Source organism: Pezoporus flaviventris, unplaced genomic scaffold, assembly GCF_033815535.1.
Source record: "Pezoporus flaviventris isolate CSIRO_AGI_PZ_B2104156 unplaced genomic scaffold, CSIRO_AGI_Pfla_v1 ptg000007l, whole genome shotgun sequence".
Taxonomy (NCBI): domain Eukaryota; kingdom Metazoa; phylum Chordata; class Aves; order Psittaciformes; family Psittacidae; genus Pezoporus; species Pezoporus flaviventris.
Window position 1 is genome coordinate 25,999,981 of NW_026892555.1, and position 23,406 is coordinate 26,023,386.

General features: G+C 35.1%; 1 protein-coding gene across 2 annotated transcripts in view; it reads left to right on the plus strand.

The window, feature by feature from the left end:
- Window positions 1-23,406, plus strand: part of MMP16 (matrix metallopeptidase 16) — a 201,730-nt gene that overhangs the window by 119,611 nt on the left and 58,713 nt on the right. For both annotated transcript variants that reach the window (XM_061448176.1, XM_061448177.1), the window contains 2 exons: window positions 2,228-2,532; window positions 22,949-23,110. In XM_061448176.1, coding sequence (XP_061304160.1) covers window positions 2,228-2,532; window positions 22,949-23,110 — 467 coding nt within the window. The remainder of the gene's footprint in view (window positions 1-2,227; window positions 2,533-22,948; window positions 23,111-23,406) is intronic.

Genomic DNA, 23,406 nt, shown 5'->3' on the forward strand with positions numbered 1-23,406 from the left:
TGAGACAATTTGCATGCTTTAGAGAGCACACTGCAGGATTGATTAAGAGCAAATTCCTCAGCATTGTAAGTGGTATTCTTAGCATGGCAACAGGTTAACTGTTGTCAGGTTTTCAGTAATGGCAGTGTAAGTATGCCTTTGTGAGGTGTTTTGATTTGGTTGCACATGACGCTGTGGTTGTAAAATACTGTACCCTGTCAAGGGGCACAGGGTGAGTAATTTATGAACCTGCTAACATCTCAAAAAAGTATTTCACAAAGGAAGGGTGTTCAGAAAGGGTTTCTGCAGGCACTGGTGGTGGGTCCAGAGCATCTAATATTTTTTTAAACACCTGAAAATCAACACAACATTAGTCATAAAATCACTGATGAGTAAATAGCTATGAAGAGCATCATACAAAGTAATTTGAATCACATGATATTTGCATCATATAAGGTAAGGCTATGCCTACAAATCAGAGGTCTTTTTCTCTCTGACTGCAAGATCAGTACAGCAGTACTTTGTAGTTCTGACAGAGCCAGTTTTAAAGAACATTGCAAAGTTGGAGTAAGTTCAATGAAAATTGCAGAAAATGTTGAACAGGATGGGAAGAATGTCTTATAATAAGAGATTTAATGAGTTCAAACTTTTAATTTCAAAGAGATAAAAAAAAGGTTATGACTTTGCAGTGCAGAAATGTCTTTTAAATGTCTTTTTTTCAGGGAAAAAAATATTCTTCAAGCTCCTGTATGTGAAAGAGAAAGGCAGAATAAGAACCAATGTTAACAGACTGATAATTAAGGGAATAGACAAAAGTATGTAATGACTGGTTAAATCATCTTTGGAACAAAAGATCAAGGGAAAGAGTGGATTCTCTACAGTATGCTATCTTCTAATCTGTTACCTTTTTGGAACATACATACTAGATAAAAAGATATAATGCCTTGGTTAAATAGCATTATTGGGCTCAGTACAAAAATATTTTTGAGTGGAAGTCAAAATAGGCAACTTTATGTTTCCTGCCTGAACCTGTGAACAAAATATACATGTCAAGTCAAATCTATAAAATTAGATTTGAAGGATTTATTTCCATTTACATTAACTAACAATACCATATAATCAAGCACATTTAATGCACTAAGTGAATGAATCATTCCACGTTTATTCATGAAAATATTTTCATTCTCCACTAACATGACATGCTGTCATAAGTTGCATAAATCTTACATATACTCTAGAACAATGTCATTTCTGAAATTTGTGCTGGACATTCTGTCAAGCACATGTCAAATGAACAAAGACCATCTGACTGCAGCAGTTTGAGAACAGACACAACCCTAACAGATTTTTCTGGTCATGCTAATTGAGTAAAAATGACAGAAGAAATTGGATAGGTCTAAAATTTATTCTTTTCTTTAATTCAATAATTAAAAAAATAAGGTTTTTTTAATGATGATTCCGCTATAATTTGTTAGTAATTGTGATTCTGAATTAAACTGTAATTTGATGTTTCTTTGCCTTTCTCTTATGTGTGTCATTTGAAGAGTTAGTGGAGACTGAAATTTCTGTTTAAATATATGTTTCTGAATTAGTAGATAGTTGTGTTCTATAAAATTATTTCTCTGATTAATTCTACAGTTTTAGGCAAGATTCATGGAAGTAATCAGATCATAAAAGGACATCTTAGCCTGTATTGAAATAAAAAGGCTTTGTTTCTGATAAGGAATTCTCGTCAGTCACAAAAGCAACAAGAACTGTTTTTAAGGCTTTGTGAATACCGGCTGGTGGTCACAGTATGGAGCTCTGCTATTGTTAATGGACTCATTGAGAAGTTAAAATTTCATTTTACTGGAAACATTTTTCTTTTGATCAGAAATGACATGCTGTTCTTTAGCTGTGATAGATTCTAATTGTTCTCCAGGACGTAAACAGTCAGTGGTTGATTAATCTGGTTATCCCACTGTTAAGAATTTTTCATTTTAAAATATTTTTAATCTTCTAAAAATAAGATTTTTGTGCTGCTGAGAGTAACCTAACACTTAAGAAGTTCTAGCATAAAGGGCTACACAGATCGACACAATAATTTTGCACTGACTTCATTAAAAATACTATTCTCAGAGGATACAATGATAGAATAGTATTTTTTTATTAAAAGCACAGTACTTTTAATAATTAGGGGAAAATGGATGTAAGCAGTGTCACTTACCACTCTGTCAAATTTAATGTGTTTTTTGTTTGTTTCTTTCAGCATAAAGAACGTCACTCCAAAAGTAGGTGATGCTGAAACTCGTAAAGCCATTCGCCGTGCCTTCGATGTGTGGCAGAATGTAACTCCTCTAACATTTGAAGAAGTTCCTTATATTGAATTAGAAAATGGAAAGAGGGATGTGGATATTACAATCATTTTTGCATCAGGTTTTCATGGAGACAGTTCTCCCTTTGATGGGGAGGGAGGATTTTTGGCTCATGCATATTTCCCTGGGCCAGGAATTGGGGGAGACACTCATTTTGACTCAGATGAGCCATGGACTTTGGGAAATCCTAATCATGATGGTAAGAAAAGATTTTGGTATAAACAAAATAAATAAATGGCATGAACTTTCAGCTAACTACTATTTCCATGCTTCCCTGTCCCTAAAGGCACATACTTTTGTTTTCTAATTTTACGTGACTTTAGAAATGTGTTCAGTTGATTGTTCTATTAGAACCTCTGAGAGAAAAGTTTATGTCCAAATGCAAGTTGTGGTATGAAAACATGTTTATCTTGAAAAACATTGAATTCTTGTTAGGAACTTTTGTGTTCATTCAAACATTGTACGGATGAATGTTTGCATAAGCTACTTTCATTTTGGAATTATTTGCCATATATTTAGGTTTAGGAAAAATGTGGAATGTTCTTTAGCAGTGATATGAGAGATTAAGAACAAGTAAGACTACTCACCAATACAATGGATACCAAAGTAAAAAAAAACAAACTCTAGACTTTAGGTTTTCTTTATGGTGGTGCAGTAGCAGCATTTTAAGTCAACTCTTAAAGATGCCATTCTAAGAACAGAGTTAGTGTTTCCCATTAATTTCTTAAATTCTTTTGGAATTGTTAATTCCAACGATAATTCCAATTTACTTAAATTGCACATTCCCTGTAGTCAAATATGTGACTACATAGTGCAGTTGACATACCTAAAATTTACCAAATGAAAATTAAAGATACTATAAACAGTTACTCTTCACAGAACTGTAATCTGTCCCTTGCTGAGCTCCAACTTGATAGGATGAAATACTGCCATTATTTAGGGAACCTAATTTAAAACTAGCCTTCACATCTTTGCAGAACAGTATCAGAAAAGAGGTTTTGTGTAGACATGTTGTCTGTTTGATGCTTTGACAGGTTTTGGTCCAAGCAGCCCCAGTTGTCCTAGTAGATCTCTCTAAGCCAGTTACCTAGAGTTTGAGAGTCTCTTCAGCAAACAGTGATTCAAAAGAGGATTCACAGATGCACAAAGAGGATATTTTTGGCATACAGAAGATGATAAGGTCTACAAGAAGTGCAGAACTGCTGTATTTCAATGTTACACTGAATCTGGGAACAGTGAAAGACTTTATCTAATTCCTTCTCATTTCGAGATCTTCCAAGTAAAATTCAGAGCTTTTTATGTAGCATTATTTGTAGCCTAGAGTTTGCAATAAAGGTTTAAATTAGTATTTCAGGAGTATAAATATGGTAATGTGATTGTTCTTCTGGTGCCACACTTCTGCTGAGCCAGAGTCAATGAAGCAAGAGCAGCATACTGCATTGTGAAAGCTTTTAGTAGCAGAATAAGAAGCTTATTTCTTGTGGACCAAGCCCTAGATTCTTACTGGAGCAAAATCTGTGTCATTGCACTGCTCATTATTTGCCCTCTTCACAAGTTTAGCTCAAAGAAACAATGGGAATCTTCCATTTGTGCAGTTCAAGTACATAGTCATAGTACTGTGAGTCTAAATGAAGGGGGTTTTGTTGGCTTCAGTGGGAGATCAACACTGTACATAATGCTCTGTGGTTTTGGAGCTATTACTTCAAGCACTTGGGAAAATCTACAGGCATCTGTATGTTGAAGTCAAGGTGTCAATGTAAAATGTGATAACTCTTTTGGAGCAGTTCCACATATGGATACTCTTAGTCTTTATGAAAATGGGGAAACTTCTCGCTATCTCCTTCTCCTTTAACTTAAGTAATTTTCAGAGTGCTGAAAGGCACTCATGTCTTTTTATGTTTTTTTTTGTGGTTCAGTTTTGTAGAACAGTTTTCAAAAGTTATTTTGTATATTAATGAATCTTAAGATATTTTGAAAGTAAAAAGATCAAGTGAAAGTAAAATGATGATATCACTAAAAATACACTCTTATGTATTGGAAAACTGTGAAGTCTTATAATAAAAAGCTTTGCTATCTATGCCATGAAGATTTAATAGATAAAAATGGAATTTTACTCTGCAGATTTAATAACTTATGTTGTTTGGTGTGCTCATGCATACTTTTTTAAGGGACACTTTTTCCTGTTAGAATTCCATAGTCAAGGTAGAAAACCCAGGATATTTTACAACTAGAAAATTTGTGCAAAATACATGAAAATTAAAATAAATATCTTACCAACATAACTTCTCTGAAGAATGTTGGCAACTCCAAGCTCTGAGTTTCATTGTCAAGATGGTATGAACCATGGATCTTCGGTCATAGCTATTGCCCAGAGAAAAAACATATGTCATTGTGACTGTAGAAATAGCAATGTACGTGCAGTTGATCTCTATATGCAGTGTCTATTTGTCTGATTAGTGACCTCCAGTTATCAGGTAGTCCAAGTTCTGATGATGATCGGACTGCATTAGCTCATGTCTAAGAATCCTGAAGGAACATCCAGATTTATTTTATTTTTTTTTTTTGAGACTGGAAAAAAATTCTGGGTGGAAAAAGAAGACAAACATGCCATTTGGAATTGGCAGGGAGAAAAAACTTACACCTCTGTTAGGCTCCCTATTATCTTGAGCTTAATCTCAGAGCACTGAAAAGCAGAAGGTTGAAGCATTTATGATCTAGCTATGAGCAATTTTTCCAGGTGAGTGTCATTTTTTTTTTAAGTTCTTTTCTTCAGTAGTCATTTTCACATAGTGTTATTCAAAAATCCAATAGAAGTGGGAAAATATTTGGTGATTTATTTTTATTTGTGTTCTTTAATCAAGTTTTTCCCTAGAGTGCTGATTTTCTCTGTTCCTGTTCTATTATCCAGAGTGATTTGAAAACACAGACCAACTTGGTTGTTTAGCAGCAAAAATGCAAATATAAGATCCTCTTGGAAAGCAGTAGCCTCATTCTCCACCTTGTCCTGTTCTTCTAATGAAAACAATTTGCATACTGTCTGCCTCAGAAAAGACAGGCAACTTCTTGAAATGCTTTCGTTAACTGCTGTCCTTTTTAGAATATTTTTTGTTACAAATAGAAATCATATGCAAGTTCAGTATTCTAACTATAGTTAATTCCCAAGGAAATTTATCCTGATGACTTAATTGCTGTGTCTTCATACTTCAGGCTTTTTTGTTTATCTTACCATGTTTTCTTGACTTTCTTGTGTTTTGCCTGGTTTTAATAATGTTCTAGACTGAAAGGATGGCTCTGTTAGAAATACATCATCTCCACAGTGCAGTGCTGCTTTCCTTTGTTCTCACTTCAGTTGTATGTTTTTATGGGTTGCAGACCGATCTTGCCAATCTGAGGAAGATAGCTGTGCTTTGACTCCTCCTTCATTCTGAAGAATGAATAAGCTTTTTGTAGGAGTAAAGACTAATGGGCCTGTCACTCAAGAAAAAAAAACTCCTGTCATGCAATTTAACACTTGTAGGCTCTCTAAAATGATGTATTTATGTGCTTTCTTAATACCCTGTAAGCACAGTACAGCTGGTACCATAACTCCAGCTGTGCTGTAGAGTTAAGCTGTAGAGTTTCCTTCTATAGTGCTGCAGGTAATGCCAGAAATAAGGCAGAAAGAAGTACAATAACCTTGCCATCACAGGGGAGCAATGGAAAAAGAACAGCATTTCTTTTGCTAGGGAAGGAGGATAAAAGGTGCTAGGTTTTTTTTCAGTTATTATTATTTTTGCAAGGTAGAGAAATGGCAGTGTTCCAGTATTTTGGACAAAGTGTTTGTATGCATTGGACTGTAGCCTTCCTCTAGTCAGCTTTCATGTTCTACTTGTTCTTTTAGGACATCTACTTTTCAATTTGTTCTGTGGGTGTAGGCCTTTTCACCCCATTTCCTTTATGATCTTCTATGCAGGCTTGAGTGTGCAATGCAAGCCTTAGGTTTGTAAATTATTGGGATAAGATGTTTTCTTCATGTGTCTTATGAAATACCCTGGTAACACTTGGCAACTATGGTAAACAAGGATGCAGTTAGAAAAACAAGTATAACAATGTTCAGGAATAGCAAATCAGAAAGGATAGGGAATATCACAGGAAAACATTTCACAATAGGTACATTTACTGATGTCAAAAGAGAAGATGATTAACAGGAGATGAAAAGTTACAAAAGTAGCTATCTGGAAATTAGCACTTATTAAGAAAAACTTAAAATGCTTATTTTCTTTTGAAATGGTAGAAAAAAAAGTAGAGGGACAAAAAAGAAACGAAAAAGAAGAAACCTTTATATAAACAGCCTTGAGGCTAGGGAGAGATTTCACTGTTCCCATGACTCCCAATCCATTTAGGTGATACATATCACCTCATTTTTTGAATGAAAAATTTACGGACAATGAGTAATATATCGAAATCCAGAAAAGGACAGTGGCTTCTTGCTAAGGGTGGCGGTATTTTGGAGATATTGTATTGTAAAAATCCTCAACAAAAATCTTTTTCAAAGTATTTTTTTTCAGTTGCAATATTTCAAATCACTGTGATGAAATTCAAAGTCACTGCCAGGGAGTGGCAAGGATAGCAACTGTCTCTGTAGTAAATTTTCTAATAGCTAGTAGGAAAATCCTATCCTGTGCTTTGTCTTCTTGTACCAAAACTGAAATAAAAACATTTAGTAGCCCAGTTTTCCTGTGTGCAGCACAGAAAATGCAAATTAGAAGTTAAAATATATATTGTGAATGGTGCTTACTAAGATTTTATTTCATTGTGTCATTCCTGTGGCTGAAGGTTGGCTGTGATCCTGTAGCAGAACCTTCAGAAAGAGAGGAGGCAACATTTCCTTGAAGACCTGCTATATGCAGTCTACACAGTGGGGGCTTCATCTGAAGTGATAAAACATATATAGGATCATGAGCTGCTGTATTTTGAAGGGGAAAGGTTGGGGTGTTTTTTGGTTGTTGGTATTTTATTGTTTGGGTTGCATTTTTTTCTAGGAATCCCTTATAAAGCCTTGGAGACAACAAGAACTGTTCTCAGTTTACTTTGCAGTTTTCCCAGTAATTTAAAAATGGACAGTTTCAAAAACCAAATGAATCTCAGACTCTTTAATTTCTGAAATAACACAAGAAAGGGACAGATGAAGAGTCTGAAACCAGTTTTCTGAACAGGGACTACAAAGGAAGGTGTCTCATCTTTAGAAACCCATGTATCTTTGACTAGTTCTGTGGGCAAACACCAAGGACCATTTAATAGATCAAGTTTGTGTAATGTTCTGATATTCCCTGGCAAGATCAACCAGTCAAAGCCATGTTCTTTAACTAGTGACTGTGCTCAGAAGTTTCATTTTGGCTGACAGTGGAAGGAAAGAAAGGACTGTGATGAATTCTGTGATTAGTAGTCGCTGCTGCCTGCATGTTAAATTCCTATCAGGTTGTAGTAATGACTGAGATGTATCTGTTATTCCTCACTATTCCTATACATATTTTCAACCCATCTCTTTTCCCTGGACTTATTGCATGATGTATTATAAACGTAATTCCCATTAAATACAGGAAAGTTCTCAAGTGAATTCTAAAAAATATGGTAGAGAGAGCAAAAAGGAAGACATTCAGAGAAGGGGCCTTAATGGATGAAGATATATATACCATATTCTGATTCTAATACTTAAAATCATATATTTTATGGCTTCTTAATTAATATGTTTCATTTCTCCACCTGAGAGTGTATGAAAACATTTTTGCTATCTGTCAAAAGGTAAACATCTCTAACTTAAGGCATAAACTCTTGCCTCTAGTTTAAAAATTGCACTGGTTTATCAAAATTGATTTTACATTTCTCTGGCTACATGCTCTTAAGTTAGTTTAAACCTCTAAAGCAGTCATTTTTTATTGGGAAATTACAGAATGCATCTAAGCCTGTTTAAGGGAATGTTAAACCAGTTTGAATGGAGAGTGCACTACTTTTACCTAGATTAATTTAAGATTGACCTACTTACACAAGTGCAGCTTTTTAAAACAGAACAAGATTTAAACATAGCTCTTGGGGAAAACAAGGATTTCTTGGGAACTTAGATTTCAAGCACATTAGACATGATGCTTAATGTACCAATTACTGGCTAAAAATTTACCATAGAACTGTGTCTTTCAGTAGCAGAAAATGTTTGGCAAAATATTCAGCTAAGTTTAGGATAAACACAGTAATCAGTAATGGTAGTTTGATACTCTTCTGTTTGTATTCATATCTGCAAGAAAAATAGAAGTCAAAGTAAAATGCATGATTTTTTTTTTTTAACCTCTGTAGCAAATATACCAAGGCAACTACTGTACCATACTGAAATTCTGCAGAAATCAGTTCTGTCAAAACCATAGAATGAATAGTAGGAAATGAAACTCCATTACAGGTTTTTAGCGTTCAGTTACATTTAAATGTAAGGAGAATATTACTGCAGAGTGCTCATATTCTTGTGGAATATTTGTACCTTGCATATACATGAAGGTGTGTTTTCAGGAAAACAAAACCAAACTTAAATAATTTAGTAATATTTTTGTTAACTCTCCAGCATGCAGAAAAATATTCAAGTTTTGCAGGCAATAAAAAGAAAAAAAAAAAAAATCCATCACTTTGTACAATGCTGTCTGTATAGTGCCAAGTAAAAGCTTCTTGGACCTGATGCAAATACAGTACCTAGTGTAATGTACATGGACTCTAGTTAGTGCATAGATTCTGCTGTGTGCACTCTGTTGGCAGCCAAGAAAAATTTATGAAAATCCTGATCTCTGAACTGTATAGATCAACTTGTAGTAAATTTCTTTTGGCTGCCAGTGTGGTTGACACAGTGAAGGAGATATATGCTGCTGGAAATATGAACCAGTGGAGTTGTGAAAATTAAGTCTCCTAAGGGAGCTCTGTTTCTCAGACTCATGTCATATACTATGGTTAGGTATAAAGAAAGCCAAGCATTTCAGATTAAAGGAAGCTCTGTATTACAGTATTACCATGACTTTAATTTCATAAAGCATAATGCTCTCAGTTAATTGATTATATAAATATATTCATAAGCTCTTATCAATATCAAATTTGATCTGTAACCAAGCAGTGTATGACCTTGCAGCTGTCACATGCTTGTTTTCCAGATCTGTACTAGGATAAATTTGTAAAAGATTAATATCTTCATTTTGTTTGTATTGTATTAGACTTCTATATGTACTTGTAAATACAGACTTGCCAACATGGGTTTATATCAAGGGTTATCCTACAATATATCCTATCTCTAGTTATGGCTATTAACAGATACCTAGGGAAGAGAGTAAGAGCAGGGCGAACATATGGCAGCAAAACACCAGCATATTCCCTTTTAGCTTCCAGAAATCTGTGGCTCAGGTTCCTGAGCTACAGACCATATTTTTGTGTTTAATAGCCTTTGAGGGATTTCCTTTCATGAATTGGTGCAATCTCTTTTTGAACTCATGTAAGCATTTGGGATCCACAGCATCCTGTGACAATTGTTCTATAGCTTAGATGTGAAAATTACCTTTTCTGAACTTTGAACCTGCCATTGATAAATACACTTTAGGTAGACTGGTGCCTATATTGTGAGAAAGTAGTTTCCTGATCATTTTATCTAAGACATGCATAATTTTATGGACCTCGGTCATATCTAGTTTCCAGGGTAAAGACAGAAAAAGACCCCTAGCCTGTTGAGTTACATCTTTGTTTATATGTAGTTGTAAGGTTAAGGAAGCACAACTGTTATTTCAAACTGAATCTATTTAAGTGCTAAATGAGAATTAGCAATATTATAAAAGACAGCAAAAAGCAACTATTACATTTATAACATTACACAATGATGAAGATATTTACAAGAACTTTGCAAGTTGAAGACAAATGGAGTAAAGATTGATTATTTTTTTTTTTTATTTCACTATTCCCCCTGAAATCCAATTTAATTCAGGAGTCAGCTAACACAGATGATAACTTTCTATTGCTATACCTCAAGGCTTCCAGTATTTAAAAATCAAACCAGTCCTTCCCCACCTGTAAGTGCATGTTTTGTTGATAGAACTTAACAGGGTAGTCGGTCCTCAAACTTCCTAAATCTTCCATGGGTTATACTTGCTTGGTGTGCATATGCCCACCTGTTCCATATCTAGTCACTAGAAGATTTTACACAGAATGGTAACTGAAGCATTCAGTGTCAGCTGCATAAAATATGTCCTTGAAAAAGCAGTGGGTGCAAAGCTGCACTTGAGAATAGAAAGATCCCTTTCAGTTATTGAAGAGGTAGGAAATGATCCAAAAAATGCCCATAAATGGCCCTGGCTGGTTTGTGAGGACTCAATCTTTAGGTATAGTTCTGTACAGATAGGAGAAGAGGATCTCTCTACTAGACATGCTAGACCTCATTTACGCTAGGGCTGCAAGTCAGATAACTGAAAATATTAACTGTTGGTGTGATAATGACTGCATTTTTATTGATGGGGCAAGTTCTTTTGCTTTCATGGAGCACCATTTTGGCTTTGAGAAAAGTGCTTCATTTACATGTTATTAAAAGGGAAATCTGTTAAAAACTGGCAGTCAGTGAAAGCAGTCTTGTGGATGACTCCAACTCATGATCTAGATGTGTGCTTAGCTGGCTGTTTTTAACACATCCCAGGGGCTATCGTGTGCAATACCATGCCTTCAGCTTCCTTCTGGCCTAAAATTGCCACGTGCAAACTGAAAGAGAAGCTAACAAATACGTCAAGAAGATGGACTTTGTGATATTCTTAGTTAAAACAATGGAAATGTAGACTGTTACATACATCTCACATTGTGCATTTTGTGTCTATAGAAGCAAGGTGATACTTACATTGTGTGATAATTGCCAAACAAAGATGGTCATGATGCAGGTCAGGTCATAAACCAAAAAAGTCTATGTAACCTGACCCACTAAATTGCATATAGCTTCCATCATGGTGTAGGCAAACATAGGCAAGCCTATTTGGAGTAGTTAGGAAAGTTGCAAACTCAGTTATCCATTCAGACTGCAACTGGAGGTTATTATATTGCAAATACTAGGGCCAGTAGAACAACTTGTTTGCATTTGCCATCTGCCTCAGTTCACAATCAGCTAACCTATCTTAAACTGCTAATGAAAAGTGTTAAAAACAAGCTGGCCGACTTTGCATGGGAATAAATGGGGAAAGTTCACATTGTCTGTTACAACTTTACTGCCAAGGAAATGTCCAGCAGAAAGGCAGAGTGGACCCTTGCAGATGACTCTGGCAAAGATTGCACCTACATTGACAGAAACAGAAGTGCAGTTCCCCTCCCCCCCCCCCCCCCCCCCCCAAGATGTCTTTGTCTTAAACAACAATGAAGAGTTTATCTTTGCAAACTGGATTCATTTAGTCAGACACTCCTGTAAATAAGTTAAGAGATGTGAATATGGGGAACTTCAATTGAAAAATGTTTGTTAAATCCTTAAAAAGTTGAAGCTAACATTATTGGAGTTTTGTGGGTTTATTTAGCTTTGTTTTGTTTTGTTTTGCTTTGTTCTCCCTGCAGTATGCTAGAAAAGAGCACTGGGAAGGCTTTTTTGTTCAGGCAAACAGATGTATTTTGAATGAGTGCATACGTAAAATGTGGGCCACATGATTATTTTTATGACCCCACAACCCTTCACACACTGAGAATAACAAGAAAAAACAAAAGTAACACCTAACACATGACAAATAAATGAAGCTAGCTCTTACCTTAACCTTTTATTCTTTTAGAAAGAAGCTTAGCAGATTTCAAGTTCTGAATCTGAGAGGTTTTTGTATAATCCTTGTACATGACAAAGTTTTGGGGAAGAGGAAACAAAATTAAATAATTTAACATATTCCAATATTTTTTTCTTATCCCCTATGCATCTTTTTAGAAGTGTTCTCCATCAGCTTACAAAAAGGCAATATTTCTTTAAAATGTATGATGTAAAAAAAAAATACTAATAGAGCTAATGGTAATAATAAAGAAACTACCTTATGAGCTATGAGATTTCACACCAGAGAATGAATTTCAGGTTCTTGAAAGATTAGTTGCTATGGAAAGCTTGTGAAGAACCATGCCCTCAAGCATGTTGGGTTAAAAAAAAAAAAAAGATAAAATCACCTTTATTATTGATAATAAGTTGAAATCAGTTCACAAGTAAAAACATCACCTGATAATTAATGGCTTCACCTGATAATTAATGGCTTGAAGTTGATTTTTTATTCTTTTCAGTCTGATCTATTAGTGGAAATAATTTAGGAAAGAGAAACTATCTATGATTGTCAAATTGTCCCTTTAAACATAAAGTGGCAGTTCTGCATTTTAAAGCAAGCACCAGGCTTAGCATTCCAACTCGTATGTGACCCAGAGACTTTTGAGTCTTTGTTTGCTGCTAGGGCCATCTCATGGAAACTTTTTCACCAAGACAGCAGCTTTAGAAAATCTGACTTTTCCCAGAGAAGTTCTATAGGATATTATTATTGCACTGCCCTCTCCTTTTCAAGGGCAAACAGAATCTGAAAAGTCATGTTGCAATTACTAAGGATGTTGTCATGGTTTCCTGAGAGAATGAGACAAGAGTTTTACAGTAATCACGTATTTATTTATCTGTTAAGCAGAAGTTTAATGGATCGTTATTTCAAAAGTAGAAGAATGTAAGATAACGCTAAAACATAAAGTAATACTACATTTGACTTTTTCAAGAATATTATATGAATAACGATTTCTTTTGCTATATCTCTGTTCTCAAGCCTAGAGAATAATTTGTGCTTTATGCTGAAATTCTTCAAAATGCTTGAACCGTATGTTCTTGAGGCCAGAACAATTTTAATCTATATTTAGACTCCTTCCTAAGTAAGGGGCTTGGGTTTCAAAAAAAGTGCTGAGCAGCTAACACCAATACCTGGAAACACCCACAGCTAAAACATCAGGTTGGGGAAAAAAAGATGAAAGTAGAAAAATCAAAAAGAACCAGCTAAATTAAAAGAGCAACATTGTTTTGAGCAAAATGTTTTGTTGTAGTGGACAGATTTAAGTCTCTTGTTCAAATGAATGATGAATGCTTCTTGGTTTTGTAATATATATCATTTAAGTCCATATCCTGAACTTCTATAATGAATGTTTTGCCACTGACTTAAATGAAAAGACCTAAGTCAGAAGCCAGAAGGGGTGGAATTAATCTGGCCATATGTTGATGTTTATATTTAAATTAATCTCAGAGTCCGTTTAGAGTTCGAAGACAGATATATTGCCTTCCTGGGTAAGATTTGTCGCATCCTGAAGTAGGTGTCTAAAATTAACTAGATGAATCATGTCCTGAAATACCTGTTTCTTATCACTGGCTCTGAAGGGTGCAGGTATAGACATTTGTGTTACAGTTTTCTATAGCTAGATGACTTCCACCAGTGATGTTGAATTGTGTGCAATCTCAGATTAGAGAAGGGCTAAAGTAATAAGTACTTCAAATAACAGCACCAACTGGGGTCCAAAGAAATCTGTCTCAGCAGCAGAGATGTCTGTTTTGGAAATAGTTCAGTATTATACTCAGAAAAGGTAATCATCCCCTGTCACACTTTGTATGGCAGGACAAACACTCTCCTATTGGTCTAAATATGGCAATTCAAAAATGGATGGTACCACTTATATTTTGAATGCGTAGTTGGTAATATGTTAATATGTAAACATACTTTTAGTTTCCCTTTTCTGAGAATATAGTTCCTTATGGTGCAGTTTAGGAAATGATACTATGTAAGTATGGGGAAATGGGACTGTCAGTATTCAGGGAACTGAAGGTATGGTAGTGACATAGGATTGAGGTTGCTAGCTGTACTACACCTAGCAGTGCTAGCAGAAGCAGTAAAAATATTAGGGCCTGAATTTCAGGAAGAGTTAACAATTGCAGCATATACCAACAGTCAGTCCTTAGCTGGTTTGTGTTTTAATGATCACTTGTGTTACTGGCAGTGTTCGCTATGGTGGCTGGCAGAGGTGGAGAGATAATGGTCACAGACCTGCCTGAGTGTTGGATGTGGCACAACTGCTGTGGGAGCAGTGTGCTCCAAGCAATGCTGCTCTTAGCTCCTTGCTTTCCAGTGGGAAACTCTGGTGTGAGAGCCATCAGGCATGGAACTTCTGGCATTGTCCATTCCCCCTGCCTGTGTCAGCCGCTGTCCCCCCAGGGGTCTTGCTGAGCTCCTAACACATGGAAGCGAAAGTGTGCTAGGACTGACCTCTGCCCTGACTAACATTCCTGTGTCCAAGCTGTCCTGCACTTCAGCAGAGGCACCTGACCTCTGCCTTCATCTTGCTCTCTAAGCATCCTCTTGCATAGGCTTTCCTCTGCCAGGGGGCCCAGCAGAATGACTTGGCTGCCTAACCATCTTGGTGTCTCCAGCACCCTTTCATCCTGGAAGATGCCTTTCCGCAGCGAGTGCTGAGGCATCTCCATACTGACAAGTACCAAGAGTCACTAGTGCCAAACTGGCAGTATTCTTTGAGTGCTAGAAAGGCTTCCAGTATTTCCTCTAGCTAGAGTGAAATGGACAGCTATATAGATATACCCACTAATAACAGCAGATAACGAATAGATCAGGGTATTTCACATGAGCAAATTTTAATGAAGTAAAACCAAAGTAGCAGATTTGTCTATCATTTTTTTTCTTATATATGATCCCCAGTTTGAAGTTGTCTCAATTTAGAATATGGTACGCATTAGGATCATTTCTCCTTTGAAGTCTGCAGACTTCTTAGAAAACATATCTTCTTTTCAGATCAGAGAACTTTAAATGATTTTTTTTCTTAATCACTTTTCAAATTGGGATTCAAAATTCCCACTTCTTTTATCACCGTCCAAGGATAAAAAAGATAAAAAAAGAAAAAAAGGCAAATTTCTATCTTTACATTTTTTTCTTAATAAGAATTAAAAAAGGAAGATAACAAGGGGCTGTTCATATAAGAACTGGTCATATAAAATTCCCAAATATGCATACAACATTATGTCACTTTCTCTTTAAAAAACCTTGACTCATATGTACATGTTACATACATAAAATGACAGGGTAAGAATAATAATCTGGGTTTGATGGCTTTAATATAAGTAAAGACAGAGGATAATATAATTTCTGTCAGTAGTTTAACTGACACAGGGTAAAAATTTATCTCTCAGAAAGGCAACAGAAGATTTAGACATGAATTAAATTCTATGTACATTCTATTGTGGGGATTTCAGTCAGCTGTAGGACTCTCAGATTTCTGCCCCATGGCAAGTTATATCTATTGTAAATATTGGCAGCATGACTTTGAACTTCCTCCTAGTAATTATGGGTATTTCTTTATAGTAGGACACACAGGACATGAGGAAAATGAAGAAAAAAAATCATCCCGTCAAAACAAAAGCAGCCACATGCCAGCATTTTAGCTGAGTGGCTTACAGAAAAAACTACCGTCGTTTTTGTCAAAGGCAAGGATTTGATTTTAATATGCACTCATGGACAATTAAGGTCCATTTACATTTAATCTCACTCAGACTGGCACTTGCTTAGGAGTGATAGAGAGATGTCCATTCCCTTCACATGAATGACCCTCAGGGACCATAGTGGATAGCTGAGAATTGTGTAATACATGCTCTTTTCATGCACATGTACACTTCTCCAGCTTATTGTTCCCACAGCAACAACTAAAAACAGAAACAAAGATGGGATAGGAAAGAGTATAAATAGATATGGTTGCTTCAGTATTTGCAGAATTTGTAATTGCATTGAGTCTACTGGAAAAAAGTGCAAATGTTATTTAACAACCTGGTCATTTGTGATGTTATGAGAATGGCCATTGAATTTTCAAACATTTTTACTTGCTAGGAGAAATTGATTTATGAAGATCTTTTCTGACAAAATGCAAAATTCGATTACAATTTTAATTTGTTTAAAATAGTTGTTATCTAAAGATGAGCAGAAAACTCCCAAAATAAAACTTTTCAGTCTGTTAATCAGCATGACTTTATAACTAATAGAATGACAATGTCATTTGAGAATGCCATTAACGGATCTGAGGGATGAAGAATTTTATCTCAGAAGCCAGAGATTCAGCATAAATGTAGTTAGTTTGTTAGGTTCACTATCAAATCAGGGTTTCCTCAAAGTATGAAATGAAGCCATAAACATTGTATTTGCAGAAGGAACACATACCATCATATTTACAGCTTTCCGGGAAGCAGCAAGGTCTTGTGTCTTCTTTACCTCCCTGAGGATCATTTCCAGCTGCTTTACTTCTTGCTCCTTGGAGAAGTTGGTATTGATTCACTAGTCAGAATAGTTTGTGAAACTTTTCAGTACTAGTGATTGAAACTGTGAGAAACAAAGATTTTTTTTTATGCTTTTTTTTAGAAATAAAATTAAAAATACATAAAGTAATTAATTCTACCCATTTTAAGCAATTTACCAGAAAGTTTCAGAGTGCACTTGGTAATAAATCCAAGTAGTAAGGCAGAAATTCTTACCTTTTCCATGTCCTTGCCTTCAAAATACAGAGCAATCTGTATTATAATAGAATGTGGGCTCCTCTCAAATGTTATTTATCAGACTCCTGACTTCTTCTAAATTATGCCCAAAATATGCAGAAATGGTAGAATACTGCCAGGAAGGACATACACACCTCTAAGCTCACATGTCCTTACCATATCTCATCAAATATCACTGAGTTACCTGAGACAATCTTCCCCTAAAGGAATATCCCTTTGTCAAATTTCAAGCAAGCAAGTTTAAATTTCACACTAATCTGTCGATCTTTTAAAAATAGCATAGTTTTTCAAAAATATACACATGTGGGTGTAGGTGTACTAAATTATACACAGAGTAATAAATATATACTTTGTATATAACCAAGTGCCTGTACCTTCCCTTCTGTCTGCAAATCCATATATATCAGTAAGTCAGTTTGCAGAGATTTTAGTGTATACGTTTGTATATGTAATAATAATGTTAGATCCCCCATATTTTTATGTCATTCTCTTTTTCACAATAGAAAAAAAAGGCTAAATGTATAACTATGTTATTGAAAAATGATTGTTTAAAACACGGTGTGTACAACATACACTAAATTCTTACAGAAAATGGGTGCGCTATATATGATACATTTTGATTTAAAACCACAAGAATTTAGTTTTGCTCTTTAAAGCTACTGCACCATCTCAGCTCCATCTTTTAGTGAAACTTTCCATAATAGCCACCAAGCTACCAAATTTCACTGCCAGTGGCAGAAGATTGAATTAATCAGGCAACTATATGTGATTTTTTTAGACTGGAAATCTTAAAAGAGTATGCCTATGAGTTATACTTAGGTCCATGTATACGCTTTGTATAGCATATATGGTGCTTACATAAGTGGATACACAATGTATATGCTCAATTCTGCTGTATTACAATAAGGTCAGAGAGTAGGACTCTTACCACTGACTGTTGAAGTAGCATGTTGAAAATTCTGCCCTTGGGAAAGAATAATAACAACAAAGTTATTAAACTTTTTTTTTGTTTTCTGGAGTTTTGGTTGTTTTTTTCCTTTTCTTTCTGCATGCTACTTAGGGTAAGAATCTTTCGTATTCTAAAGTTTGCAGTACTGCAGCTGGTTGGGATTAGTAGTGTTGGTTTGATGAGTCAATGGTACAAATGAACAGAAAAATTAAAATGCTGATTTCAAATACATCGACACAAGTTCATGGGTAGTGTGTGTGTAATATTTTATAATGAACTATAATCTTAATTTTGAGGTACTGTCTTGATGATACAAGCCTGTCTTGTACAGATTTACCTTTCTGATTCATATGGACTTAATCTGAAATCATCTATCTGCCTCACATGAAAATAAAGTAGAATGATCTTTGGGAGAAACTGTATGTTGTAATTTTCCAGTTTGATTGTCATTTGAAATTCAGTTTCTAGATTTTTTTTTATTTTTGTCAGGATGGGGAAGTCTTCAAAATTGAAGTCATATGGCATTTAAACAATGGACAATTTGAGTTCACAATGTGTTGTAGCAATTACTGTAACATGCCAAAGAGAAGAACCAAGTGACATGCCCTGAGGTGTCATTTAATGCTATATTAAAAAGATGGCTAAGTGATAAATCAGAAGCTTTCTAAGCCATTAAGGATATTGCTTTTATAAATTAAACTCACATACCATTTAAAACAGGAATTAATATCTTCAGAACTAGGGTTTCTTAATAGCTTGCTGTGGACAAATATAATAGCTTTGTTTATCTGGAAATACGAAAAATAGTTTATATATTAACTATAGGGAAAGGCTTCCCTATATCCCATGCTCCACAGTGGTGGCTGTTGAATATTTGATATGTTAATGCATACTTATATTCTGGTATTTGAGCAGTGATTGTAAAGTCAGGCAGATTTAGTACCTAAAACAGTTTATAGCCTTAGAGAAAAGTGTCAGTATGAAAATAATAATTTTGTCTTAGTTAGACACAGTATCTTTTTTTTTTTCCTTGTGAAATCAAACTTGAGAAAAAAATAAGAAAAATAATCATAAGTCTTTTTAAGCTTATATCCATTCTATTCTGAATCACCATGCTAATGAGGAACACAAGAACAGAGATGCACAAGTTTTGAGCTTGTGAAACATATTTTCTGATGTTTTTTTCCTACTCTATAAATATGATGTAACTGAGACAATCACAATGAATATTCACCATTGTGTGCTCTGCAGGGGCAACTTTCTGTTGGAAAATCATCATTGTCTTACATAGTTTAACTCTTGTTATTCATGACTCATTAAAGTTTTGTGATGGTGTTTCACTTTGCTAAGTGGACTGAAATACATTTCTACTTGGGTAATGCTGAAATATAGACTCGTTTGTGACTCTCTCCTTCAGTGGTGGGGACTGAGTATCTTTAAAAAGCATCCAGTGTCAGGATGATATGGTCTGGTATGAGTGTTCACTTGCCTTTACAATCCTTCGTAATGCTCTGACCACTGGCCAAGGAAGTGAAGTTGGCCTACCGTTAACCTTGCAGTCAGGCTTCTGTCAATCATCCTGGAGAAAAAGAGAAAGCACTCAGGGTTACCTTTCTGCACTCTTGGTAGCTAGTCACAGTAACATTGAGATACTCAAGGCAAGTCTGCTCCTGAAGGCAAAGAGGGACTAATTGTTGCCTAATTGGAGAAATCTAATTATATGCAAAGGAAAAAGGATGGAAACTAAGACAATAGTAAGTTCTACATGCATTGGTCTCAAGCAACAAATCCTGAACTGGTTTAAACCTCAGTTTCAACTGCACTAAGTTATTTGGGTCAGTTTAAATTCAGGATGCCCTGGAGACAATCATGCCTCTTTATGAAAATTGTTATGAATAATGGGACTGTTTGACTACAAGTAGAAAATATGTTCTATGTTAAATCACTGACACCACAGGCAAGAATATTCTCCCAGCTCTTTTCCATGACCTTCTCCCTTCCTCCCCTTACTCATTGCTCTAAGGACTGCTCTGTCATTTAATACCTCCCCTGACAGTTACAAGTTGCATTGCAGGAGGTGCAAATTACTTTTCATAGTCCTTTTGCCTTTTTCCCTGGTGTATTTGGACTTTAACAAAAGCCAGAGGGGCGGTCAGATGCTGAAAAACTATATATCCTTTCTTTAACAGAATTACTTCTATCCAAAAAAGAAAGGGAGAAGACATACTAAGAAACGGCCACCCCCTGCATAATATCTATTCTCTGACATTGTCCCACTGTCATTTAGAAGTACTACCTTAGAAGTGCTCTACCATATGCTCATTATCTGTCATCCCAGAAGGAAAATATGCCAGTAGATGACAGTATGGTTTATTTATTTCTCTATTACTAATGTAATTCCCACCTCTTCAAGGTCAGCATGGAACTAAATATGGAAATTCCTGGAGATCTTTGTGGGGACTCAGTGAGAACTGATAACCAAAGGATGTATTGATTCTTCATGCATTGCATAACTGGCACAAATAGAAGCAATAGATTCTTCCGAGACTCTTTCTTATTGTGGTTTCTTGAAATTTTAGAAATTTTGACAAATTCACTTCCTCAAAGATCTCAGAGGAGATCTCCTGCCTCAAATAAGAGACACTGAATACCACATGTATAATAACAAACACCTTCTGGTATGATCAACCTAATAATAGTGGTAGAAGCAAGTAGTATTAATTTAAAACTATTTGAAAAAGATTCAATAAATCCTGTGGCCAACTTATTAGTACAATTATTAATATAGGACCTAGACTGGTTAATATTCTTAATTATGATGTAGGAAGAACAGGTCTAGGAGGCAAATTTGCCTTTCACATGGTCTGAAAGGCAAAAGAAAGTTTCATCTTAAGTATATGAGTTAATGCCAAACAAAGAAATATTTCATTTGAATAAACCTGTGTTAGAACTTGTAACTTTCATAAAACACAGAAAAGAATTGAAAAATAATGTAAGGCATGTCACAGTACAATACAGAACAGTAACATCTTCTTCCTTTATGTCTTTCCATCTTAAGCCTATAATTTTTAAAATTACATTAATTATTCCATTATGAGTGAAGAATGAAAACCTTTCCAGAGTTTCTTCTGTGCATCACTTCCAATGCTGAGGTTACCTACAGAAGCTGTAGATTATTCATATAATATATGAAATCAGCTTGGACTTCATGTAGAAGGGCAGATTCAGATGGCAAAAGCATTTGTCACAGGGACAGTCAAGCTTATCAAACCTGTTACAACAGCACATTGAGAATTCACTTTACTATAAAAAGAGCTTCATCCAGGAAAAATTATTGTGATGAAAATATTTCATCTGGAAACCATATAATTATAAATGATAGGATAAATTCTTGTAATTTTTGAAAGTATATTATGTCATTAATTTTTGAAAGATGTTATTTTTTGCTCAGTTATACCAAATAAAAGAGCAACAGCATTTAGTTTTAGTATTTCCTGAATAAAAATCAGACATTAAAAGAGTCTGTCATCTCAGCACATAGGTTTAGTTATGACTGTTTAGATGCTTTCAATCAAACATTTATTTTACAAACACCAGCATGACTCTATACATACATCTACTGCCAAGTCCCCTTTCATATATTCTTGGGAGAAAGCTTATTTCTTTGTGTCATCAAGAGGAAATACTTGAAAAATTGAAATGTTGTCAACTATGTCCTCAAAGTTCTGTAAGTCTCTCTCTCTATATAAAATTTTTACTAAATTAAACTTTCTGACATTATTTTATTAATATTTTAATAGTACTTAAAATTCCAGATAAAGTGCCAAGAGTGGAAAATAATTGTCTGCCCCCTTCTTCTTCTACAGAAGAAGAGTTAATGTTGAGTGTTTTCTTGTTTCAGTATGCAACTATTAGGCCAAAGTGTGAGCCTTTCATTATTTATACACTCTTTCAATGAGAAACTACATACTGCACAAATCAGCTGTTTTACTGGAGTTCAGCCATCCAAAAGTTAGATGCTCAGCATCTAAACTGCTGATCTAGAATACTTCTCTTGTCAGTGGGAGAGGAGCACACATGTGGAGGATGATTCTTCCCATCCCTCGGTGGTAAAAATGAGCAGTATCCTAGATGTGACCCTCTCCCACTGACCAGAATCTTTCTCCTGATGTAAAACAGTTTTCCAAAATCTCATTATATGACAAGTTGACTACAGAGAGAATCTGTAAAACAGGACTCATAGACAGATATGCTGAATTAAGTCTTAGATGAATAAAAATAGACAAAATTAATACCATAAAGGTCCAACTCTGCTTTTTTTGTAGAAACTGTCCAATTGGCTTTGATTTGCTTTTGCTTCAGAGTGCCATAATTCTACTGCTCAAACTTCCAGCTGTGCCTAATACCCTGCAATAAAAAATGAAAAGACAATTTTTAGAAGGGAATAACAAAAATTTAGACCTAAAAAAAATCAAAAGTTCTAATACTTAAGTAAGCAAGTACAGTTATATGGGAATTACACAATGAAATAAATAATGACATCCTATATTGAGAAGGGTAGCACAACAAACCTATTTTCCGCATTCACATTTCAGTTATGGTGATTCAGAAATGAACAACATCTACAAGTAATCATGAGGGGTCTGATTACTTGGATGACTAAGTTCCCTGTGGGATTTGTCCTAAATAGGTAGTCCTCAGTTTATGAAGTTTACTACATACAGCAAGGGTATTTTCATTTTGAAATAATGTCTTGATGCAAGGATTTTTAGTCAATTTCACCACAACATCAACTTTAAGTCAGAAATTGCATGCAAGCCTAGACATAAGGTATAAAATTTGAACTCTACATTAACCATGTGCATGAGTTAAAAGATTATACTTACTATGTCTGTAAGAATATCACTTTTTATAACGAAAAAATGGTTTCCTTGCTTAGAAAAAGGGAAAGCTGCCTTTACTACTACATTATCCTTATGAATAATTATTAAGAGTTACCTTGTAAAGTACAAATTCAGTGAAAACATCTATCAAGTGTAGAATCCTCCAATTGTGTTATTTCTGTTGCTATGCTCATGGTTTTAAAGGTCTTTTTTCCCTTTCTTCTCTTCACAGGAAATGATCTGTTTCTAGTTGCAGTGCATGAACTGGGACATGCTCTGGGCTTGGAGCACTCTAATGATCCCACTGCAATCATGGCTCCATTTTATCAATATATGGAAACTGACAACTTCAAACTACCTAATGATGATTTACAAGGCATCCAGAAGATATACGGTATGTCACAGTCTCATTAAGCAACCTAAGTTTTTCGCTCTAGAATACATTGTAGATTCTCCTGTCCATACTACGTCCCCAAGAGAGTCTGTTAGTGTAGACTCTGCCAGCTGTTACACCAAAGGCCATTTTGTGGGTACGCCAAAGATTTTGATGAAGCTCTTGTACTTTGTTTCTCACTGTTTATAATCTGCATTCAAATTTTCAATCAGCTGGAATAGTAATTTTAGATGTTTTAAGAAGTGATAGACAGTATCAGCAAAAGGATCCCAAACTATTAAAATATTAAGAAATGC